The following is a 27,500-nucleotide window of genomic DNA, read 5'->3' as shown; positions in this document are numbered from 1 at the left end:
TAATTTTTCTATGTAAAAATATAATTTTTAAAAAATTTTATATGAATTTTTTTATTTTCAAATGAAAAATTCAAACTTTTATTTTCTCGAGAGATTTTAACTTGTCTCAATAAGGCAAAAATGCATTTTCCTCTTATCTCAAAAGTAATGTTTAAATGTTTTTAATTTTCCTTCAAACTTTAACGTTTTTCTCGTCTACTCTCCAATACAGACGCTTTTACTTCCTTCTTAAAAAGTGACGGTTTTATTTTCTGTAAAAAATAACTTTTTCATTTTTTTTTATCTAATTTTTCAGTTTTCATTTTCCCATTTCCCTTCAAAACCGATACTTGTAATTTTTCTGAATAAATAAGAGTTGGCCTAATAATTTAATTTTTTCCAAAAAAAGGCATGAGCTTTAAAATAAAAAAGAGGGTATTTTATTAAATTATAGTCTAAATCTAAATTGTACTAAACATAATTAATCTTATATTTACCATAAAAGATTAATTTTTTTTCTCAATTTCTGGATTTCAGCACCACGTAAGTATAACCGCCACTTGACTGAGCAGATTATTGATCGATGAAGTTCACTGGCGCACAGCTTAGGGAACCTGTCACACATGCATGCATTATTAAGTGACTATTATATAGTGTGTATTTAAACTATAAAGGTAATTACAGCATTAATGCCTTACCAAATAATAAGGAATCATAATATGCAATTAGATAGTTTTAACTGATTTTTGGCAATCAAAGCTGGAATATATATAGATCTTTAGTTTTCTGCAAAAGAAAACTATTGAGATGGCTGTTTGTCTGTCCGTCCGCCCCTCAGATCTTAAAACTACTGAGGCTAGGGCAAAATTGGTATGTTGATCATCCACCCTCCAGTCTTCAAATATACCAAATTACAGCCCTCTAGCCTCAGTAGTTTTCATTTCATTTACGGTTAAATTTAGTGGATGACCGTCCGTCTTGCACCGCTATTGGTACCAACAACACAGGCCACCACCGGGTAGCGGTTTGAAGTTTCAAGGGCCGCGGCTAAGAGTTTCACGGGCCGTGGCTGAGAGTTTCATACAGCATCATACGCCGTACAGAAAACTTTCTTTAGCGCATTTTTTTACTTGTTTTCGTAAAACATACATTGTGTTGACGTTAAATATTCTGACGAAAAAATCGCACAGACAAACACCTGTCAATCACGAATCATTATTGTCTGTCTCCTGTCAATCATGAATCTCTGAGTCTTTCTTAATTCCCAAGTCTTTATGTTTTTGCCATTACCTGGACAAGGTAGGCTACTTTCGTAGATGACTGAACTGTACAATTTTCATTAATTTTTATATTCCTTTAATTATATCCTTCACTACGTTATCTACATTATTTATGAATAGGTGTGTGTGTGTGTGTGTGTGTGTGTGTGTGTGTGTGTGTGTGTGTGTGTGTACCCAGATGAGAACTTCAAACGAATCTAGACTCGGTCTCTCCATCTTTTGATTTCTAATGTGAGATACTTATATTCTTTATCCACAAGATCACAGTAACAAATATACATATACAATACATACATACAATAATATATATATATATATATATATATATATATATATATATATATATATATATATATATATATATATATATATATATATATATATATATATATATATAAAAATGTTCCACCTTCATCCATTGACATCACGTCCTACCACGTCTCTCTCTCTCTCTCTCTCTCTCTCTCTCTCTCTCTCTCCTCTCCCCTGAAAATCAAAAAACGTCAACAACCACAAAATAACCCATTAAAATTAACGCCAATTCTCCACTCACTCAGCTCAGTTACACGACGATATAAATACACATCATATCAGACCTCTTCAAGAAACCTCACTCCTGTGTGTGTGTGTGTGTGTGTGTGTGTGTCTTAAATGTCCCTTTTCCCCGAAAGCCCTTTCTTTCCTATCCCAGCCCTTCGAGGAAGAAGCAGCAGGAGCCGAAGACAAGACAAGACAAGACAAGACAAGACAAGACAAGCTTCCTAGTCATCTCCCTTTCCTAGTGTACACTGCACATGTAAGAACCTCATTTGCGTCGAAGGGAAAAAACGCAAAAGAAAAAAAAATGCGTCTAAGGGAATCACTTTCCAGGTAGGACGGAGTTCTCTGTAGTTCAGTCACTCCCTTCCTTCCTTCCTCCTGCTAGTACTAGCCTATACTCCTGCTGGGATTCCTCCTCCCTCCCTCCTCCTCCTCCTCCTCCTCCTCTTCCTCCTTCCCAATAACGACGAAGCAATACCATCTATGACGATAAGGAGTTGCTACACCGCCATCACAGCATCTCGCAGTCGGCAATTAATCAATCAAGCGATAGCTGCTGGCTGCCGGCATCAGCAGTCAGCGGTGGATTGGTCGACTCGAGGATTAAAGGAAAAGCTCCCAACACGTGCCAGTTCTCAGAGTCCCGTCGACTCCACAAGGGCCTTCGAAGGAGCCTTCAGACGAGGCCAAAACCAGCCTTAAACCAGCCTTCTCGAAGGCCTAGAATCCCCTGGCTCCCGTCCTCGAGGGTTAGGCTCTAGAAACCCGATGATACAGAAAGACGTTGATTTTCCCGCCAAGTGGAAATATTGTTGGAACATTCAGACTCAATTTGGCGCGAGACACGCGATGGGGCGACGAAAAGCGACGGAAATCATATCAGAATTTGGGGGGAATTTCTTGACAACGGAGTGGAAAGAAAATATGACTCGCTGGGGGAAAATGATCGCAGTGTTCAAGGGAAAAGTAAATCCCTCTTTTTTTTTTTTGAGTGTTTGAGTCGTTTTAAAAATATAAAATACCATTTTTTAAAAACCACTGAGGGCCAGATAGTTTCAAAAATATAAAATATCGAGTCTTTACAAAACACTGAGGGCCAGACAGACTAAAATGAAGGACGATTTTGAGTAAATTACAACTGATTACAATAAACAAAAAATGTCTATCAATGCTAGTGATAAATATCTTAACAGACAACAAAGGGAAACTTCAAGCAATTATATTTGGTAAACAATTATTAAAGTAACTTTTGAAACAAAACCTAAAAGTGAAAGTTCTAACCCACACCTGCAGTTTCCACACAAACACACTTTCATACAAATGAATAAGTTTCTTTACTACAGTCTGCTGTTTTGTACCTGGCGGTAAATATCCACAGCCGATATCGTTGAAACTAACCGTTACTGACTACTCGTGCTACCTGACACCTACCATAAGTTACACTGACATCAACTGATGGAATTTACCGTCAGCTAAAAAAAACATATTATAGACCATATCTAAAAGAGGAGGCAATTTAGGCACAAATGTAAAGGTCTAACTGCTATAGAAAAACCTTGGAAAAGTGAGTTTCAAGGGAAATTAAATTCTTTACAATTGCAACTTTTCTATTGCAAGTATCATTGCTCCCTAGATCACAGAAAGTAAGAAACCAGAGGTGTACAATAACTTGTCACAGAAGAGCATTTGGGATGCTAACCTAACCCCTTGTTGATAAAGTATTTATTTTATTTATTTATTTATTTATTTATTTATTTATTTATTTATTTATTTATCTGTCTATTTTTTGACAGAACAAACCGGCACGAAAACACTCAATAAACAAATACGGTTGCTAATACAATTCTTGACTGGGCTGGTCTATGACAGACAGAAGAGTACCTGGAAGATTTAACCGCATCTAAATGTGGCTCCACTTATTATTATTATTATTATTATTATTATTATTATTATTATTATTATTATTATTATTATTATTATTATTATTATTAGAAACAAATCCATTAGTTATTTATGGGTCAGTATATTTAAAAACAAATCTGTACAGAGAGCTTTCGGGAATCTGTTCGGTTCCCCCTTTTCAATCGAACGGATTCCCGAAAGCTCTCTGGGCAGATTTATTTTTAAATATACGTACCCATAAATAACTGTGGATTTGTTTCTCCACTTCAGACTCGTACTGCTATGAGTAATTATTATTATTATTATTATTATTATTATTATTATTATTACTATTGTTATTATTATTATTATTATATTATTATTATTATTATTATTATTATTAGTTTGATTTTAAAGTAGTAAACGTTCTTGACATTGGCAGAAGTGTGCGTTTCCCGCGAGCTTTATTACCAGTGATTAGTTACAGTGAAGAAAGAGCAGTGAATGGCACAGATACAGTGAAGGAAGAGCAGTGAATGACGCAGATACAGTGAAGGAAGACGAGTGAATGACGCAGATGCAGTGAATGACACAGATACAGTGAAGAAGAGCAGTGAATGACGCGGATACAGTGAAAGGAGAGCAGTGAATGACGCAGATACCGTGAAGGAAGATCAGTGAATGACGCGGATACAGTGAAAGGAGAGCAGTGAATTACGCAGATACAGTGAAGGAAGAGCGGTGAATGACGCAGGTACACTGAAGGGAGAGCAGTGAATGGCGCAGATACAATGAAGGAAGAGCAGTGACTGACACAGACACAGTGAAAGATAGGCAGTGAATGACGGAGATACAGTGAAGAAAGAGCAGTGAACGACGCAGATTGACTCCATGCCTGAAGGAGCTAGGCGTGAGGTTTTTTAGGCTCCAATTTTCCCTCTTTGAGGAACCTTGAGCAGACAAAGCCATCTCTTGCTGAAAAGAAGGAAAAACTAAAGATTTATAAAGAACTGAAATTTTCAAGCAAAGGGCTGCTGCTGTAACAGAGTTTAATTTGCCTGCTTCATTTTCTACAATCCACGACCTGCTGATGGCCGGAATTACGGCTCGGGATTATCATCGGCAAATGGAATGAATAATTACATTCCCAAAGATTATCAAAAGATCAAACCACCCAGTGGATCATTTAGACTGGGAAAGTGTAGGTTTTACAGATCAATTTTATTATTTATTCCCCCCAAAAATTTATATTACACATCAATTTTATCATTTATTAACCACAAAATTTCATATTACACATCAACTTTATCATTTATTCTCCCCAAAAATTCATATTACACACCAATTCAATCATTTATTCCCCCCAAAAATTCACATTGCTTTAAAACTTGAAAGTATCCAAAGAAAAGATTATGGGCAAATCTAATTAATAAACTCACAAGCATTATACCATATAGCTGTACAATGCAAGGCGTATTCGCAATACCGACCTTTCGGTCAACCACGAAAGATATGGAATGAACAGAGATTGCTTTTAAGAATGATGCCAAGAGTCGCTTATCGTTACAAGAACACTGAATCTTTCCAAGATAGTGACCCCCCAACGGTTTTAACCCGGTATATCCACCTTTGCAGTGTTTAGTACAAGCCCGTTGGGAACCACCGTAAAAACATATACAAAAGACTGTAAATATCATAAAGATAATGACCCCCAAGAAATATCAGTGCTAAATAACGACCTCCGAAAACCCTTGGGGTTCACTATCTAGGAAAGATCCAGAATACTGTACTGGGACAGATCTGTGTGTGGGACACACATTCTCACATTAAAATTGAATTCCCCTGATCAGACGTTTTTCTTCAAAGGAAGCTGCTAAAGATAAGAAATTTTAAGGTTTGCTGAGTACGAGTATTTGACGAATGTCTCAATTATAAAATATTTCCAAATAAATTGTAAACTAAAAAAGATCGCAATTTATGACAAATTTCATCTAACTTTTAAATGTAGGTGGCAGAAAAAGGTCAACCTTAGTCAACCTTAAAAATGATACAAAAAGTTAGACATTAACTGGTGATATATGATTTATATATCTATGAAGTCTTATTACATAACATCAATAGTACTGATCGCTTGCCATGATAAAAAATAAAATAAATACAACAAAAATAATAAAAACATAAATAAATACAAGTTATTATACTCCCATATCGTAAGAACTCCCGATGCAAAATTGCACTCGAAGTTAACTACCTTTAAAAATATAGTTTGAAAAAATTCAAAACATTATGAAAAAAATATACTGACAAATAAAATGATACATCAAGACATTCTCAGTTGTAGAACAAATAAACAAAAAAAAAGTGGAAAACAAATAAAAAATAAAAACGGAAAAACCAAAGAAATGAAATCGTAAAAGCAAGAAAAATAGTAAACGCCAGAACGCTGCAAACCAAATAAAACCTGAGAGAGAGAGAGAGAGAGAGAGAGAGAGAGAGAGAGAGAGAGAAAGCAAGTGGTTAGAGGAAGTGGAACAGAAGGAATCACCGATATACGAAGCGCAGTGAGGCAGAAACCGAGGGATGAGGAGACATACGAGGGAAGGAAGAGAGAGAGAGAGAGAGAGAGAGAGAGAGAGAGAGAGAGAGAGAGAGAGAGCGTAATCCGGTCTAACATCATGGAGCCACGTCAGGCGGAAAACTCTACGGTATTACACGTCTGTTTTAACTTTGATGGGACTTAAGGTTTTATACACAGAACTTTGCCGAGGGAGGCAGGAGGAAAAACGGGACCGTACTCCCCCAACCCCAGCCACCTGCCCCCCCACATCCCCTGTCTCCTCTCTCCTCTCTCTCTCTCTCTTATGTCTGAATGCTTGCATACACGGTTATAGTTCCACGAAGATTCTCTTGTGACTGATTTTGTATCCAATTTACATTACATTTACTCTCTCTCTCTCTCTCTCTCCCCTCTCTCTCTGGCTCGACGAAGACTCTCCATGTGACTGACTTTGTATACAATGTGCATTACATTTACTCCTCTCTCTCTCTCTCTCTCTCTCTCTCTCTCTTTCTCTCCCATGTCTGGAATATTCTCCTCCGGCCTGCATGCACGGTTACAGTTCGACGAAGATTCTCCTGTGTGACTGATTTTGTGATATAGTGAAATAACTTCTTCCCTTTCTCTCACTCTCTCTCTCATGTCTTGAAACATCCTGCTACCTTCTCTGTTTGACTGAGTATCCAATGTGACATTTTTACTCTCTCTTCTCACACAGTCTCTCATCTTTTCTTCCGCTAAACATCCCTGCTAAATATTTTAAATAGTGAACCCTTACTACTTTCACTTAAGCCTTCTTGAAATCCTGCACTACTCCTGTGACATTTTCTCTCTCTTCATAACATTACCAGTTTAATTATTCCAATTCCATTCTTCCGCTACTCTTATCAATATTCACTGCTCCATTTTCGTTGGTCCCCTTCACTTAAATATTTTAAATAATTTATCCTAAGAAAACTGTTTCACTTAAATTTTTTTCCGATCTTTGGACTTCACAGATACTTTCCATTAAAACCCAGCTTTCTTCATGTTATACCCACTAGCCAGCCACCTGTCCAATCACTAAACTAAAACGATACCTCATCATATTATAATGTATGTGGATTTGATATTATATATATTTGTATATATATATATATATATATATATATATATTATATATACATATATAGATATAGATCATTTAATGTTTATATTATATTATATTATTTATATTATATATATATATATATATATATATATATATATATATATGAAGACAAAATCCATGATGGAAAAGAGAAAGAGAGGTTACAAAAGGCCTTTCGACTTGTCGTCCTTACTTAGCTGAGTAAAGGACAAGTCGAAAGGCCTCTGCATCACCTCATTGTTTCATCTTTTCTTCGTGATTTTGTCTATTTTATGCATTAATATATTTTCATTCAGTTAAATCACATATATATATATATATATATAGTATATATATATGCCTATATATATATATATTATATATAAATAACTATAATAATATATATAACCGAACATATCAAAGAAACCAACAACTAATAACAAAAAAAAATTACAAAAATAACAGACGCACACAAATAACAATAAATAAACAGTAGAACTTCCATAAAACACCGTACTGTGTAAATCACAACGGGAGAAAGTATTAGCAGATCCCTATATACCATATGAATAGCCTATGAGAGCGGGGAGAGGGGAAGGGGGAGGGGGGAGGGCTAGCCCCAATGAGGCATAGATTGTTAGAGATGATGGACGAGGTATCACTGGTGGCCCCACCCCCACCCCTTCTCCGCCCACCACGCCCACGCCCACCTGACCTCGTCCTACGGTGGTTCCTCACGAAAGGTTAGTGGTCAACACACAACAAAGCGTTCTGTGGAAGTTCAAGCTAAGATGCAATGCATTGCTACCCTAATACAGTTCTACTTGTATTTTAGTCATTAACTTTCATTTTTTCTATTTATTCATTAAATTGTTAATTTCTGTTTTTTCTTTTTTAATGAGTGATCTCTTCTTTCTGTGATTCTCGTTACCTTCTGTTACTCCTTTCTAGTGGTCGCCATATTCTTTGGAAGCTTCTTGAGTTTCAAGTCAATGGCCCCTTTTTTGGGCTTGTTCAATATGAATGGGGTTCATCTTCTGAATAATAATAATAATAATAATAATAATAATAATAATACACACATAATAATAATCATCATCATCATCATCATCACCATCATCATCACCATATAATATTAATAATAATAATAATAATAATAATAGCAATAATAATAATCATAATAATAATAATAATTAACAACAATAATAATAATAATAATCACCATCATCATCATCATATAATAATAATAATAATAATAATAATAATAATAATAATAATAATAAAGTTGCTATTTTTAATCAGTGGAATCTTTCTTCATGATTATTATTCACATTAAAAGAAGCCTTTCTCAGTCATAAACTAAAAGAAGGCTAATTTTCTTTGCTTCTACAAAATCTTCCTTTCATTTTCTTACATGACACAGGTTGAATTTTTATACAAAACTGGTTCTTCGTAAGAATATGTTCACGTTAAAAAAAAATATATTCTCCTATCACAAAATAAATAGTCGATGTTTTTTCTACAAAATCTTCCATTAATTTCATATAAAATGAAACCAGTTGAATTTTTTCTGCAAAACTGATTTTTCATAAGGATGTGTTCATATTAAAAGGAATCCCTTTCTATCCCAAACTAAATACTGGGGAATTTTTTTTTCCTACAGAATCTTCCGTTTATTTTCCTACTACATGATTCAGGTTGAACTTATATACAAATCTGATTTTCTGTACGAAAAAATATGGATAATTCTACTTAGATTGAACCAATTCACAAAAACCAAAACTTTCTAAATTCAGAAAATGAAATTCACAGAATATATATTGATTTACAATTAGCAATTCACATAATTCTACTCATATTGAATCAAATTGGGGAAAAGAGTCCTTTCTAAAATTCAAAATATGACGTTCACACAATATATATTAATCTATAATTCGTAATTCACATTATTCTACTCATATTTACTGAAAAAAAATGTTCAAGAATCAATGCATGAAATAATCAGAATATATATTATTAATTTAAAAATCGTAATTTGCATTATTATACTTACATTTAATCAACTTCACGCAAACTGATATTCTCAAAATTCAAAACATGAAATTCACAGGGTAAATATTAAATGAGTAATTCACATTATTCTACCCATATTTACTGAAATTTACAATAAAAAAATTCCAAAATTCAAAATATGAAATTCAGATCATATATTAATTTCATACTTAGAATTAACCACATCCCCCCAACAAAAAAAAAAAAACCAAATGCAAGAACTAAAAATTCGTAATACACATTATTCTCCTCATATTTAATGAAATTTACAATAAAAAAGACAATATATGAAATTCACAGAGATCATATTAATTTCATACTTCTAGTTACACGCCCCCCAAAAACTGCAAGAACTAAAAATTCGTAATTCACAATATTCTTACTCATATTTACTGAAATTTACAACATAAAAAAATTCCAAAATTCAAAATATGACATTCACAGAGTATATATTAATTTCGTAGTTAAAATTACCCCCTCCCCTGAAAAAACAGCAAGAACTAACAGCGTGCCTTCTGCAGACCATCAGATTCACGACTTTGCAAAAACGAGCCTTTTAAAACCCTTCGCCCGTCTTGAGTTAAATTCTCCTCCCGCCTCCCGAGCAGTACAAATATTTACTCCGGGGGCCGCGCCCCCTGAAGGCGAAACTTAAACTTGCAAAAATAACGAGTGTGTGTGTCTAATGCCCATTACAATAAATAACGCAATGACCACAGGAGAGGGCTCTTAGCTGACCGTATATACCTGGCTCTCCCGAGGAGGGGGGATGAGTCTACCTGTTATACCAAGTCCAACCCCGCCCTTCCCAAGACAGCTCGCTATTGGAAAGACGGTAAAAAACGGCAAGAAACGACGGTGGGTAAATACGTGTATATAGTCCCCGGCTGTATTGGAAATGAGAGGCATTTTCGTGCCGACTATCACTTCTTTACTGCTGGCGGGTGCCTCGGTCTAAACGCCGGTCGTAAAAATGCTCTCCTGATTGGAAAACGCTCTCCCGAAGGGCAGGTGTGTTTCCGTGCTCTGCCCTACTGATCTAATCGTTTATTTGATTAAAACAAAGAAGAGACCCGCAAGGAGAAGGAGAAGGAGAGAGAGAGAGAGAGAGAGAGAGAGAGAGAGAGAGAGAGAGAGAGAGAGAGAGAGCTAGTTCCCGCCATAAACATTTCCTTAGACCTATGAGGACCACTGATCTAATCGTTTATTTTTATAAAACAAAGGAAGAGACCAGCAAGGAGGAGAGAGAGAAGAGAGAGAGAGAGAGAGAGAGAGAGAGAGAGAGAGAGAGAGAGAGAGAGAGAGAGGTTATTTCATATAAACATTTGTTAGACTTATGCGACCACTGATCTAATCGTTTATTTGATTAAAACAAAGACGAGGCCAAGGAAGGAGTAGGAGGAGAGAGAATGAGAGAGAGAGAGAGAGAGAGAGAGAGAGAGAGAGAGAGAGAGAGAGAGAGAGAGAGAGAGAGCTAGCTAGAGCTAGTTCCCGCCATAAACATTTCGTTAGAGGGAGTATTAGGCGGACCAGCGGCGGCACCGTTTATCGTCCTTCTTCTGTTATTTGGCGCGCAGATGTCTGGTTCCCATTGGCCTCTCCATCTATTAGTCACGAGAGAGAGAGAGAGAGAGAGAGAGAGAGAGAGAGAGAGAGAGAGCGGTCACACGCCGAGCACTGATTGGCCCTTTGGCCGGCTAATGAACCAATTGCCTAAGCTGGTACATCAACACACACATCCCCCTCCCCTAGACCTACCCCCCTGAAAAACCCTTTAACCCGCCTCATTTCAGCCTCTTTTTTTTTCTGAAGACCCAGAGGACCTTTCTCTGCTTGCCAGGTTTTGAGAAAGAGAGAGAAAAAAAAGAAAGCTGGGGGAGGGGGAGGGAGGAGGAGGAGAACGTGTTAGGAATACTTTCAGCAGTCAAATGCCGTGCCAGGAGAGAGCGGGGAAGGTTGCAAGATGAATTAGTCTATTACAAGTTATCACTAAACGGCAGTGCTTCATCACAATGGCCTTTCGACCATGGAAACCTTTCTCCTCTCTCTCTCTCTCTACTCTCTCTTGGGGGAGGGGGATCTTTCGATCTATGACCCGCCAAACACGGGCTCATGGGTGAGGGGGAGAAGTTAGTCGGACTGTTTCACCTGCATAACACAACTGGAAAATCTGAACTGTTTTATGAGGAAGGGGGATCAAATGTGTATGGGGAGGGGGAGAGGTGATATGAGTGAATATTAGAATATGGAGTAAATAGAATATAATAGAAGAACAGAATAGAATACTGTGGAAGAACATAGAATGTAGAACAGAATAGAACAGTATAAAATGTAACAGAATAGCACAGAATATAAAGATTTAGGCCACAAACAGAATAGCGCTGGGACCTGAGGGGCAAAGGTCAAACTCTGGAAACAGAAATTGAGAGAAACAGAAGGCTTGAAAGGTGTAACAGGAGGAAAACCTCGCAGCTGCACTGTGAATCTATTGTTAGGACAGGGTTGAGGAAAGTAAGATGGAAGAAAGAGAATATGAACGGAGATGCAGTAAAAGGAATTAATGTGGTTGAGTTAGGGGCCAATGAGTCGCTGCAAAGAACCTTGAGCAATGCCTACAGTGCACCGCATGAGGTGCACTGGAGTGGCTCTACTGGTTACTCAAATAAATTCACCTTATGAAAGATGATTCACTGATAAATAACTATAAAAAGTGCTTAAATAAACATAAAAAATATAAGTATTTCCGTATGGGGCTAGCAACTGCATCCCAATAAGTCACTGCTTGGAAACTAGTGGATGAAACGTAGAACCATTCTTCTGAAAGTAAATATTATATATATATATATATATATATATATATATATATATATATATATATATATATATATCAACGGGACGCCATATTGGTAAAGCCATCAGGATCTCATATGGTCTCTAAGGATGAGTTTATAACCGTATGCCATTTTCCATGGCCCCAGCTGATGCTGGTACCTAAGTGTCCATTCACACCTGTGTCTCCTGGTAGGTCGCAGGCCAGGATCGAACCACAGACCTTACAAACACGATCTCAGTGCTCGTAACTCAGCATTTAAAGAGTTAACGTAGCAGACACTGATGTCTTTTTTTTTTATGAGCAGCAAACTGTCTCAAGAGTTCTTAACTTATATTAATTCCAATCTGACATCCACAATTCACTACCATAAAGGAAGACCGGCTAAACCAGGGCCGTCCAACCCCATGCCCTTGGACCAAAATTGCCCCCGTTTCATTTTGAAAGTGGCCCTCTACAGAAAAGTAAGTAAAAGTATATTTCTCTTTTTTATATACATACATACACACAGGTGGCCAACATGACTTTTTGTTTTTTCAAGAGTGGCCCTCAGACTAAACAATTTGGACAGCCCTGGGTTAAACAATCCCTCAGTATATTTCAACACTAGTTTTCACAGACATTCGAATTTTCCCTCAAAACTTTTGCAAATACCAATCTTCCTTTCCTGTTCAAACTATTCTGCGATATACCTATTCTCTCATCTTACCATTATCTGGTAATATAACCACAAATTACCAACAAAAGTCAGCAGCTTTCACTCTGCCCTACTCCAAGTAAACATTGATTTTTCCAATTTCTTAGTTTCCATCCACCGTGACAAACTTCCTGTCTTTAAAATAAACATTAATTAGTTAGAAATTAAACGGTTCTGTTTTGTAAAAGGGTGTTGAAAGTTCTTGGATCTAGAGTTGTAGGAATCTTTTGTCAGAGCAATAGGTTGCTTAGTTAGTCGAGTTTGGGACACAGAGCAGAAAGAACCGAGATATGAAAAGATACTATTTACTGAGAACACGCATAAATATTTAAACAATTTTGCCCAATAATTGCTGTGACTAGTTTATAATAAAAAAATTTGAAAATAGTGGGTATAACAACTGCAAAATTATTTTGTAGAGGAACTACTGATACATCATATATATATATATATATATATATATATATATATATATATAATATATATATATATATATATATATATATATATATATAGGAGATATATATATATATATATATATATATATATATACACACAATCTTACACTGTAATCAATGACTGCACCAACCACAGTTCTTACCGCAAACCTCCCTTCCCCTCAATCCCAAAAAAAAAAAATAAAAAGCATCCCTTTCAAACAGCGAGTTTTGTGAGTGCGTGAGCGAGGCCCGATGGGCTATAAACACTAAAAGGGCCCACCGAAAAACCCACTTTTCCATAAGTCCGACGAAACTCTGTCTCGCAAGAGCACGCCTATAAACCCCCATTTCCGTTACGCTCACGAGATCCGCTCCACCCACAGTTGAAACTAGGACCTCTCTCTTCTCTCTACAAAAGTTAGAGAGAGAGAGAGAGAGAGAGAGAGAGAGAGAGGAGAGAAGAGGAGAGAGTTTCTCCAGTTAACCCTTTCAAACTACACCCCATCCGGAAGGGAGAGAAAAAGATTCTCTCTCTCCTCTTCTCTCTCTCTCTCTCTTCTCTTCTTCTTTCTTCTTCTTCTTCTCTCTCTCTCTCTCTCTCTCTACTCTAGGCAAGAGACACGTGAACGTAATGCTTCTGCAAGCTAAGCTTACATAAATATGTTCGGACGTCAGAAGGTGGAAGTATGTAGTTAAGTGCTGGACCTAAATTATGAGAGAGAGAGAGAGAGAGAGAGAGAGAGAGAGAGAGAGAGAGAGAGAGAGAGAGAGAGAGAGAGAGAGAGAGAGTGAATTAGGGGCATAACTGTATAAATGGCAACACACAATTGGCTGATATTGCTCTTATGATGCTCCGATGAGCTTTTGTTTATGGGAGCGTTCGCGAGCATTGGAAAGCCAAAAAGTAATGGGCGGATCTTTTCACTTCATACAAAGAGAAATGAAAACTCATATTCGGCAATCAAAACTCACGTTAGGCATTCAAAACTCATGGCAGACAATCAAAACTCATATTAGGCAATTAAACTCATGTTAGGCAATCAAAGCTCATGTTAGGCGATCAGAACTCATATTAGGCAATTAAACTCATGTTAGGCAATCAAAACACATATTAGGCAATCAAAACTCATACTCGACAATCAAACTCATACTGGGCAATCTCAACTCATGTTAGGCAATCAAAACTCATGTCAGGCAATTAAAACTCATGTTAAGCAATCAAAACTCATATTCGGCAATCAAAATTCATGTTAGGCAAAGAAAACTCATGTTAGGTAATCAAAACTCATGTTAAGCAATCAAAACTCATATTCGGCAATCAAAATTCATGTTAGGCAATCAAAACTCATATTCGGCAATCAAAACTCATGTTAGGCATTCAAAACTCAAGAGGCAATGGATGAGATCTTTTACTTCATACAAAGGGCAATCAAACCTCACGCTAGGCAATCACAACTTACATTAGGTAATCAAAATTCACATTAGTAAATTAACATGAGGCATTCAAAACTCACATTAGACAATCAAAACCTATACTGGCCAATCAAAATTCACATGAGGTAATCAAAATTCACATGAGGCAATCAGAACTTACACTGGACAATCAAAATTCACTTCAGGCAAGCAAAACTCACGATAGGCAATTGAAACTCACTGGGAAATCAAAATTCACACTGATTAATCAAAACTCAAATTGAGCTATGGTAACTCACATTAGGCAATGAAAACTCACACTGAACAATCAAAAAACTCACACTGGGCTATCAAAACTCACACTGGGCAATCAAAACTGCCATCAGGCAATCGAAACTCACGAGAAGCAATCAAAACTGACATTATGCAATCAGAACTCACACTGGGCAATCAAAACACGCGTTCGGCAACCAGAACTGACATTAGGCAATCAAAGCTAATGAAACGGTTTTGGCCGATTCCGGAAAAAGTGACCAGTTTTTCAGAAAAAGGTGCCCAAGGTCAAGCAGGGTCAAACTCTATCATTATGTAAATATATTTTAGGTCACAGGTCCACTGTTTTTATTACTAAAATTTCTGTGTCTTCGAAGTAAAAATAAATTTATGGAAAGTTGTATGATGTAGGATTCGATATTATCTAATTATATATATATATATATATATATATATATATATATATATATATATATATATATATATATATATATATATATGCACGTGCATAAATGTATTATGTGGGTAGGAGTATTTATCTTAAACAATACACGCAAATCAGAAGCGTTTTACATATACATCTAAAATTCCTGTTGGAGTATAAAATAAAAGAAATATTATGACAAAGAATCCTAAATCAAAGGGGCCGAATAAGCAGTACTTAACTCCGTGCAATAAGGTCTTAAAGAGGCAAACGTTACGACGATGAATTTGTGTAATAACTAACTATTACTCAGCCTTGCAAATACATACTAAAAAAATAACTAATTTACATGGATTTCAAACTGAATTAGTTAATTCTGCTTCGCAGGTCAACAACCTTTTTCTGATTGTTCTTTAGGAATGCTAGATGACTGTTAAAAAATCAATAATATTCTCTACTGAGAGTACTATTTGCCTGTATCAAAAGTCTGGGTTAAAACATAAATAATATAGTGAATACCGAAAGTCAACTAAATGCAGATATCTATATACGTGTTATTATTATTGATGCTATAATAATACACACACACTAATAATAATAATAATAATAATAATAATAATAATGTGGATTTTTCACCCAAAACAACAAAAACAATGACAACAGTAACAATGATGTATTATAATGATGATAAGACTCTTCTTCCGTGGTAACTCCCTTTGACCCTCATCTGCCACTATCAATCAACGCCTACACTGATGGCGGTCATAATTTTTCTAAAAGAAAATAATGTTGTTTTGATAAATCAACCCTCCAATTTTAAAAAGTAGGCAAATCAGCTTTTGGACGTCATTTCAGTATACCACTGGTAGTTCATTACTTTTAGTTTTTAGTTTGTTAGTTAATTATCTATTTTTTTCAGTTCGGTAGTTTTAGTTTGTTAGTTAATTATATATTTATTTCTCAACTTTTTTCAAGCACGGACAGTTCCGCACACGTTTGATTGACAGGTCCCGATTTCTTATGTAAGGATTCTCCCTTACAAAGTCAACTTAACTATCTGTACGTAATATTCAGTGGAGTGTTTTTGTCATTTATTTATCCAAAGAAATACCAAAGATTTTATAGAAATATTAGTATTCTCTTCTCTCTCTTCTGAATGCAATTTTGGGTACTTATCTCTAAATGATTGCTGAAAAAAAATCTTCATATTTTTTATTTCTTTTTAATCAATCATTCAGCTTGTGTGTGAGAGAGAGAGAGAGAGAGAGAGAGAGAGAGAGAGAGAGAGAGAGAGAGAGGAAGCGACGAGACGGAAGAGGAAAACCAAGGCGGGCCAATACCAGAACAATTCCATGGCCGACAGATTTACATGGGTTTGAATGAAGAAGATTATTTAGACGGAAGAAACCTACCATGGATATCATTGGAGGAGGAGGAGGAGGAGGAGGAGGAGAGGAGGAGGAGGGAGGAGGAGGAGGACAGAGGAGGAGGAGGATAAGGACACACAGACAGACTGATCATTTGAACACACACAGACATTGGGAGAGAGAGAGAGAGAGAGAGAGAGAGAGAGAGAGAGAGAGAGAGAGAGAGAGAGAGAAATTCCTCTCAGGGGAGAATATTTACTTTAAGTAATGTTCTCTAGTAGAATACTGTACTCCCTATTCCTTGCAAGGGGAGTAATCCCTACTCCTTTCAAGGAGAGTTATCCCTACTCCTTTCAAGGGGAGAGTTATCCCTACTCCTTTCAGGGGGGAGTTATTCCTACTACTTTCATGGAGAGTTATCCCTACTAATTTATGGGGGGAGTTATCCCTACTCCCTTCACGGAGAGTTATTCCTACTCCTTTCAGAGGGAGTTATCCCTACTCCTTTCACGGGGGGAGTTATTCCATCTTATCCCAACCACTCCCCTTAGGAAGCGCTGGAAAATACATGACTGGAGGTATCTCCTATTTCAATCCCATTCAATCTTGTCTCCGGGAAGGGGTTTAATCATTTAGCCAACCCCTCCCCTGACCCCGTTATGGATCGGGACCTGTGATACCATACTTGGGCGGGTGATCGGATTGCTTCCACTGATAAAAGATCAATGGATTCAGAGGCTATTTGAAGGGACCACGTGTCTCGCGATGGTATTATATAACTTTCTGTTTCTGTAAGTAAGAAGTTTGTGTGTATATTGCATAATAATAACGTGTATTTACGTGTTGTGTATACATGCTGTATATGTATATTTGCAAAGATAAGATTTATTGAGAGAATAAGAAGTTTAGAATATATATAGCATAGGATATATATATAGATATATATATATATATATATATATATATATATATATATATATATATATATATATACACATTCAAATATATAATAGAGAGAAAGATGGCTTCAGAGGATAATAAAACATAGATACTGATATATTTAAGAGAAAACTTAGTGAAAGGAAAATAAAAACATACAGTATACAGATGTATAACAAAAAATAACAATAAAATAAATATTGACATATACCAGATAGATAAATAATAAGAGAATAGTAAATATATATATATATTATTATATATATTAAGTTGTATATATATATATATATATTATATATATATATATATATATATATATATATATATATATAAACAGTATATTATATATAAAGTATATAAATATATAAATATTGCCCAGCAACATGAAAAGTACGTAACCTCGGGGAGAGTAAAGAATGGATGAAAGATAGAACTTTTAAACTCTCCCCAGGGGGCGCCATTACCACATTATGACACCCTTATTAGAAGGCGGTTACGTCTTCATAGAGTCTTTAATTGAGATCTTTTATTTTTACAGTTCTTTTGGCTGCCAGTTCTCAGGCAGTAAGGTTTTTTTTTTACAAGGGCAATGTATAGGCTATGTGTAAATTATTTAGGTTATGAGCATGTATATTCTTTATGTATTCTGTTTATATATATATATTGTATAAATATATATATATATATATATACATATATATATATATATATATATATATATATATATATATATATATATATATATATTATATATATATATGTATATATATATACACACAAACATATAATATATGTAAATGCATATATATAGATAACATATATATATATATATATATATATATATATATATATATATATATATATATATATATATATATTATATAATATATATATATATATATATATATATATATATATATATATACAGAGAGAGAGAGAGAGAGAGAGAGAGAGAGAGAGAGAGAGAGAGAGAGAGAGGAGAGAGAGAGATAAAGGTTTATATTAGTTACCAGACCACTGAGCTGATTAAAAAGTCTCCTAGCTAGCTAAAATTGAAGGATTAGACTATTTTACGTGGCTAAGAACCACTGAACCTAGCAACTGATACAGCTTATTATGGAATCCGAACCATTATACCGAGAAATGAATTTCATCACCAGAAATAAATTCTCTAATTCTTTCCATTAGCTGGCCGAGACTTCGAACTGCCTAGCGAGGCTGAAGAGAGAGAGAGAGAGAGAGAGAGAGAGAGAGAGAGAGAGAGAGAGAGAGAGAGAGAGAGAACATAGCCAAACTTCCGATGAAAATTAATCTTTTAACTCAGTAAAACGAAATCTTTTACGTTGGTCACATATGAAGTAATGGTGTTGACTGACTTCAAAATGATCATGTGCTGCATTGAATAATATTCAATGGCATCCACTTGCCAAACATCGGAAAACATGGAAACTCTACTTAATGCATTGCTAAATTCATGATAAACCTCTCTCTCTCTCTCTCTCTCTCTCTCTCTCTCTCTCTCTCTCTCTCTCTCTCAATATCTTGTGTAAAATGAATTTCATAATATTCACACATATCAAAAGATAATCCTCTCTCTCTCTCTCTCTCTCTCTCTCTCTCTCTCTCTCTCTCTCTCTCTCCCCATCCTGTGTTGACTACTGTGCTTTCACCATTTTCACTCATATAAAAAAATACCTCCCTTCCCTCCTCTCCTCTCTCTCTCTCTCTCTCTCCATCCCAAAGTTGAATACATGATTTCACTTTTCACTCAAAATAATTCCTCTCTCCTCATTCCATCTCTGTGTTAAATGCAGAGATTTAATTTTCACTCATATCAAAAAAATAATTTCTCTTCCCTCCCCCACCCCTCTCTCTCTCTCTCTCTCTCTCTCTCTCTCTCTCTCTCTCTCTCTCTCTCTCTCTCTCCCAAGCATCTTTGTCACTCGCGTGCACACCGTCAATTATCTATGAAGGATAATAACCACCCCAATTGATTACCCTCTTACACTCGTTATCCCGGAGGCTGTAATGAACAGCTGAGGCCATCATTCACGCGCATGAGCGCGCGCAAAAGGACGTCACTGTAAGAAGGGAAAGTATAGAAAGGTAAGTGAAAGTCATTCTATATATACAACAACGTGAAAAATATACTGTGATGTATGGCTGAATGTAGCGGAAATCTAATGATGATCATTAGAAGCAGAAATATATACGTACATACATACTCTCTCTCTCTCTCTCTCTCTCTCTCTCTCTCTCTCTCTCTCTCTCTCTCTCTCTCTCTCTCTCTCGTGCGCACACACACACACACACACACACACATACCCAAACAAAATTTGTATATAATAGAGGGAAATTCAGTTAAATTCACTTGAGTTGCACACTTCATAACAGAGATAGATCCTGTAATAGATAATAGACACACACAATAATAATACTTAATAATAATAAAACATTAAATTCATCTCTCCCAGCTTCTACATCGCCCAAAAACAATTTTTGTCTTGAGAAACAGCAAAGTCGGTCAAGCTCAACCCAGTTTTTTAACTGATGTCATTCCATAAGCCATCTAAGATTTATGACCCTGGAGTTGGTGATCGGCTCAATTAAAAATATCTATATATATATATATCTATATATATATATATATATATATATATATATATATATATATATATATATATATATATATACTTCTGTATATATAAGGCTTCAGTTCTCTTGGGAGAACCGGAACAGAATGAATACAGAATTGAAGAAGGCCCAGCGCTGGGACCTGATGAGGTCATTCAGCGCTGAAACGGAAATTGAGGGATAAGGAGGTTTGAAAGGTGTAACAGGAGGAAAAGCTCGCAGTTGCAATGTGAATCAAATGTTAGGAGAGAGTTGAGAAAGTAAGATGAAGAGAGAATAGAACGGAGTGTAACAGCAAAAGCAGAAAGAGGTTAAAGAAAGGGGCCGAAGGGACGCTGCAGAACCCTACACTGCCACAGTGCACTCCTCACCCTGCCCCACGGAGCTGAAAAAAGGAAAAATAAAAATTGCTAGGAAATCGAAATAGATCCATTTTTCTTTGAAAAAAAAGAAGTTTCTTAGTAAATGAGGTCGTATCAAACACAAACATTCTCAAATTCCTGGGTTTTAAAAGTAGGATCGTTTATGAACAAGAATAAAGTAAAGTCATTTGCAAAACCAAAAATATGAGGGTCTGAATTTTACCCATTTGAAATTTACTATGAAGAATGAAAATGATCTTGGTCACAACATTCCGTTGTTATATGACTTTTCAACTATACAGGAAAAAGTACCAGTTGCTATAAAGTTATAGATTACAAACAGAAATCTCCTAAAGTATCATTAATTTATGTCAGTTACTTAATTTAAAATTAAACAAACATCAAATAGCATAACAGTAAATACTCTCATATAGATTTGATTCCGTAAAATGATTTTATTGCATTAACAAAAACAATTCTCAAATAACGAACAGAAACTAAATAGTTATGAATTATGAACATGAAATGCTCCAAGTCAGTCCATTTTAGACCAGAAATCGGCTTAATAATTTAGTGTCACGACAGAGAAAAATACAATAAAATCACAGACGAACTCATGACGAAAGGAAACAACTTTTAACAGTTAAATTAAACGAATATAAACGGTACTTGAGCGAGGGGGTGGCCTGTAGGAGGGGGGGAGGGACCCTCTCCTCCAACATTGCAAAAGTCAAAAACCACCACGCAAGTCAACCCTGATCAGCCGATCATGGAGCCATGGGATGGGAAGGGGGTGTGGACTTTAAACGTCGCAAGGACCTGATTGGCTGCACGCGAGCACACAGCTTATATAGGGATATCATCAACTTACAAGAGAGAGAGAGAGAGAGAGAGAGAGAGAGAGGAGAGAGAGAGAGAGAGAGAGAGAGAGAGAGAAGAAATCTTGAAACCATTGGCGATGGTTTTTGCCTAGCTGGTATATAAATTAATGAGAGAGAGAGAGAGAGAGAGAGAGAGAGAGAGAAGAGAGAGAGAGGAGAGAGAGAGAGAGTTTTATATTGAATTCTTGAGAGAGAGAGAGAGAGAGGTATATATTAAATTTTGATGAGAGAGTATAATATTAAACTAGAGAGAGAGAGAGAGAATATTAAATTTTCGAGAGAGAGAGAGAGAGAGAGAGAGAGAGAGAGAGAGAGAGAGAGAGAAAGAAACTAGATTAAACGTATTACAGTGGCTTTAGCTGGTACAAACTATTAAAAAAAGGGCTGCATTTCCACGCTCGCAAGATATAATCATTTGGACATGTAGCCTGTTTAAGTGAAGAGGGCAGAAGTTAATCCTTGGTGCGAGGAATGTTTTGAATGTTTTGTCATTTTGGCCGGCATTAATGTGAGGTTTGGGTGGATGTGGGCATGAATGTGGGTATTCATCATTCATCGTGGATGGTAAATGACGAAATTAGCATAAGATTACAGATGTAACATGGCTCTGTACATAAATAATGAACTATAAAAATTCTGTTATGAAACTCTAAATTCAATATATTTATTTCCTAATCTGACTAAATATTCTACATACATATATATATATATATTATATATATATATATATATATATATATATATATATATATATAAATGATATATATATATATTATAGGGTCATTATCTCTATATCACTATACGTGACGTTATAGGTCTATATATAATAAATTGCTATATATTTTAATAGTAACCTTCCATGTCAAAACCAGAGTGGTGATGTTACTGACCTCATAGCTCACCCCAGGACTAATACCCCTCGACGACAAGTGCAGTTAAATAATCTCTTTTAACAGATAACCCATCCATATATTATATAGATGTCGTATATATAACCATACATATATATAAGATATATATATATATAATATAGAATATATTTATATATACTTAAGTCCTTCTGCAGTTTTTTAGCCCTTGAAAGAAAATTATTGTGCCCTTTCAATGGTTCCTTAAGTCCTCTCTCTGTTTCATTTTTAAGTCCGCCGAAACTTCTTTTTCTGTTCTCGCACTCTGTCCGTCCGCACTTTTCTTGGTCCTCGCCCGTCTGATCTTTATTATCTGGAGCCTAAGAGGGGAGCTGCAAATTGGTATGTTGATCACCCACCCTGCAGTTATCCAAATATACCAAATTGTAGCCCTTCAGCTCAGTAGTTTATTTTATTGTTGTGGCTTTAATCATGCTTGGCAACGATATAGATAGGCTACAACTGGGCGTGGTTAGAAGTTTCATGGGTCATGCTCATAGCGGTGAGCACGAGACCACTGAAAGATAGGGATTCATTTTCAGCCTTGATTATATGCTGTAGTGGCTGTACAGAAAACTTGACTGTGCTGAAGGTTTTTACTTGTTTGTCTTAGGTTACAATTGAGGATTTTTATAACAGTTACAACGTTGATTTGTTTGCTCATATTGTTTTTCATTTCATTTCAGTGTTTTTTATCAATCGTCATTTATATATTTCATTAGATTTTATCCTTTAACTTTTATTTATTACATTTAAACAAGGAACTGAACTTCAATGTGGTGAAGCATATATATATATATATATATATATATATATATATATATATATATATATATATATATATATATATATATATATATATATATATATACATATACATATATTCCACTCACCCTACACTGAACGAACTCGTACATTCTCAATTCCACAACATCTTATAATTATAATTTACAATAAAACCTTTCACAAATAATTTAATTCGAAATGCAATCAAGAAACTCAATTATCTATATACAGGCAAAAAGGGAGGGCATCCCTTTCTTACCTTTATACTAATTACTACTATGGTCACGACTGTTCCTTTTTACCTTACCTGCTATCAGGACTTATCCATCCTCTCTCTCTCTCTCTCTCTCTGTCCTAAGCATGCCATCTCTAAATTCAGCAGAACTTAGCCTGGTGTTCAAGATGTGAAATAGATAAGAATAAGAGTACAATCCCAATACTGAGAGAGAGAGAGAGAGAGAGAGAGAGAGAGAGAGAGAGAGAGAGAGAGAGAGAGAGAGGGCATAATCACCCGGTAAATGAAACATAAAAGTAATATGCTTTTATCGATCCTTAAGCGCTAACATCAATGAGTCATAAAACAGAAAACAATATACCAAGGATTCTGAAAAAAGGGGGTGTCTTTTTTTTCTAGGACCGCCCCCCCTGCAAGAACAATACTGATCTAATTTCTCGGATGGCCAATGGCGCGGGGGGACGCACGTGACGTCACGAATCTAGTCCCGCCTCTCAAATAAAGGTCCAATATTTCTTTTTATTATTACGATTAATTTCACGAATTTTATGATTATGCATCTTAGATATTTTATAATAAAATAATTATAGGTTAAATATAATTGCCCGTTGACTTTATTATGAGTGACAGAATAAATACGTGGGATGAAATGTCAATGAATCGAACTTCTGGCACCTCGACACCTGCCCTTAAGCCCCGCCTCCACAGGCTCACCTGAGCACGTGCGGGACCTTATCACGTGCGGCATATTGTCCTATTACCTCCTATTACCTGGTCATCAGCGGCAGCTCCTTCTTCTTCTGGGAGGCTACTCTTGCCCATCACTCGTCAGAGGGCGCACCAAAGACTCGAGGAGATTCTCAAGGGCGTGGTGTCTCTATCATACCCGAAGTGACCTAAGACATGTGTAAGAAGAAACTCTAGAGAACATGGTTAAGTTTCGTGATTTGTAGGAAAATCTAGTCATTTAGATATACTTCAATTTATTTAAAACCACGTGGTTAAGGTTGCATTCTCCTAGGATATTTATATATACAAATAAAATATTAGAAAGGTTCATTCACAAAAACGCTTACTTAAGATGGCAGACCAAACGATCAACGTGCTTCAAAAAATCCCCAAGGAAGAGCCCCGATCGGCTCCTTCGAGTCCGGACGCCGGTGACGAGGACCTCCAGAAACCAGCTCCTCCGACGATCATCTCTCGTGCCTCTCCCCCTCCTCTTCCTCCCCCTCCTCCGCCCCCCTCCATGAGGGATATACCCACGCCCATCCCCCTGGATCTCAGCCACAGGGAGAAACCCCGACGCCCCAAACCCCACGTCTCTGGGGTGACGTTGTTCCCAGGACTGACGATCACGCCCGGCGGAGGAGGACTCGATCCTCCTGAGGACAAGGAAGAAGGGGAAGAGAATGAGGAGGAGGATGAGGAGGAAGGCGCCAAGCGAAAAGACGGAGGAGGAGGAGGGGGAGGAGGAGACGCCCCTCTTACTCCTTCCCCGACGCCCTCCCCGCCCGAAAACTCCTTCCCCAGGTTCCACTTCGGGAGGGCCTCGGTAGGGTCCCTGGCGTCGAACTCGAAGAAGCGCCCTTCGAGCAGCAGCCCCGATCCTACAGAAGCGTCCACGACGCCTCCAGCAGCAGCAGCAGCAGCAGCAGCGGCGGCGGCGACGCCGTCGTCGGCGCCGCACGGGCTGGCGCCGGTGCGCCCGCAGGAGGGCGAGGGCGTGGAGTCGTGGTGGTATCCTGGACTGATAGGGGTTGGCGGGGACTTGTTCCGCGGACTTCCAGACCTGCCTCTGCCCTTTCCTGGACTTCCAGCCTTCTGTGAGTATCTAAGACTTTTATCTGTTCCACATCAAATTTTTTTCGTGGAAACCAAAGGAATTTCAGGTGGAAAGCGACGTCAAATTATTAGTATTAATATTTTTACATTTATAGTTTCTACACTACATAAAAATAAAAAAAACAAATCACACTCATGTAAACATTTTGTACACGAGGGAGCACGTACACCGGAAAGACAATTGTGAGTGTATGTATGTACGTATGTGTATATGTATTGTATATGTATATACATACATATATATACATATATATGCTTTATATATATACTCACAATTGTCTGTGTACATTTATATATATATATATATATATATATATATATATATATATATATATATATATATATATATATATATATATATATATATATATATATATATATATATATATATATATATATATATATTCTTATTTCACCATAAGGCAGGGTACAAAAAGTCAAACGCAGAGGCCTTACACAGCACGGAATTCAAATTGAATTGAAGAAATACTCAGGGATCAGGGTACAAAAAGTCAAACACGCAGAGGCCTTACACATCAAGGAATTCAAATTGAATTGAAGAAATATTCAGCGATCATTACCAAAACCACAGTCCGTATTCCACTTGATAATCAACGTACAGAATCAGTTCTTCTAAATAACTATTACTTATTAGTCTCCTCAGACACCACTGACGAAAGATCGGACATTTTATCATAATGAGGTTTTTGAACATTTAGTAGATTTGAAAAGCAGTTTGCAATGAAAAATATATTTTACTTAGCGTTTAGGAGATCTGTCGATCATTCTTGGGAAGGTAAAATATTCTGTATATTTATATTTATATATATATATATATATATATATATATATATATATATATATATATATATATATATATATATATATACTGTATATATATATATATGTATAACTCTAGTGTACAGAAAACTAGATATATATATATATATATATATATATATATATATATATATATATATATATATATAATATATATATATATATATACATAATTATATATAATACCTCCACTGTAAAATAATAATAATAATAATAATAATAATAATAATAATAATAATAATAATAATAATAATCCGAAGCAACTGTAAAAACATAACGAAATGATGCACCCAATCCCCAATACGAACCCGAATTTACACCTGGTAAATTATAAACACCTTTCTACGAAGACCGCTCTCTCTCTCTCTCTCTCTCTCTCTCTCTCTCTCTCTCTTTTAATATAAGCCATAACTTTCGGCAAACGTAAATAAATAATATCTCGCTTCATTCGAAATGAAAGTGGTTGTTATAAGCGAGGTCCGTAGTAGGCTTATGCAAAGGTAATTACAATAACTTTAAGCACGTGACGTAGGTTCTGATGTATGGTATGTGATGAGTGAGGGTTCATATCTCTCTCTCTCTCTCTCTCTCTCTCTCTCTCTCTCTCTCTCTCTCTCTCTCTCTCTCTCTCTCTCGCTTGGCATGTATATGTAATCAAACACTTGCTTAATGTTTGCCATCTCTCTCTCTCTCTCTCTCTCTCTCTCTCTCTCTCTCTCTCTCTCTCTCCCAAACATATGCAGGTATATCTATGCAAAGGTCTGCTAAATATTTCCATCTCTCTATCTCTCTCTCTGTCTTTCTCTCTGTTAAGCGTAAATATGTATGCAAACATTTGCGTTATATTTACTCTCTCTCTCTCTCTCTCTCTCTCTCTCTCTCTCTCTCTCTCTCTCTCTCTCTCTCTCTCTCTCTCTCGTTTGGGCATAAATAGTAATTAACGCTTACTTCATATCTACTTTAGTTTTCAGTAAGATATAATTTTGTTTATATGAAGATATATATATGTGTACAAAGAAACAAAAACGGAATTATGAAAAGCATATGATATAAAAAAATGAATTAATAAAGGCTGTCGGGTGACAAACTTTAAAATAAAATCAATTATGAACAAATACGTCATGTATTACGTCATTCATTTTTAAGACCGTTTATTACTTCGTTCCATAAAATTCAGACAAAATGTGACAAAGAAACGGAAAAAATGTCATAAAATCTGGGAAAATAAA

The 27,500-nt window shown here is 36.1% G+C and overlaps 1 protein-coding gene and 1 long non-coding RNA gene across 2 annotated transcripts in view; one reads left to right on the top strand and one right to left on the bottom strand.

Moving 5' to 3' along the window:
* Nucleotides 1-476: 476 nt before the first annotated feature.
* The window catches only part of LOC136855435 (uncharacterized), a 97,072-nt gene continuing 70,048 nt past the window's right edge, over nt 477-27,500 (bottom strand). Inside the window, exon 3 of the long non-coding RNA XR_010858030.1 lies at nt 477-593. This is a non-coding gene — a long non-coding RNA (uncharacterized lncRNA). The remainder of the gene's footprint in view (nt 594-27,500) is intronic.
* The window catches only part of LOC136855434 (homeobox protein engrailed-1-like), a 50,562-nt gene continuing 47,086 nt past the window's right edge, over nt 24,025-27,500 (top strand). Inside the window, exon 1 of the mRNA XM_067132452.1 lies at nt 24,025-25,412. Within this exon, the coding sequence (XP_066988553.1) occupies nt 24,668-25,412 (745 nt within the window). The 5' untranslated portion in view covers nt 24,025-24,667. The remainder of the gene's footprint in view (nt 25,413-27,500) is intronic.

This window comes from Macrobrachium rosenbergii, chromosome 31 (genome assembly GCF_040412425.1).
Source record: "Macrobrachium rosenbergii isolate ZJJX-2024 chromosome 31, ASM4041242v1, whole genome shotgun sequence".
Taxonomy (NCBI): Eukaryota; Metazoa; Arthropoda; class Malacostraca; order Decapoda; family Palaemonidae; genus Macrobrachium; species Macrobrachium rosenbergii.
This window is presented reverse-complemented; position numbering and strand designations above follow the sequence as displayed.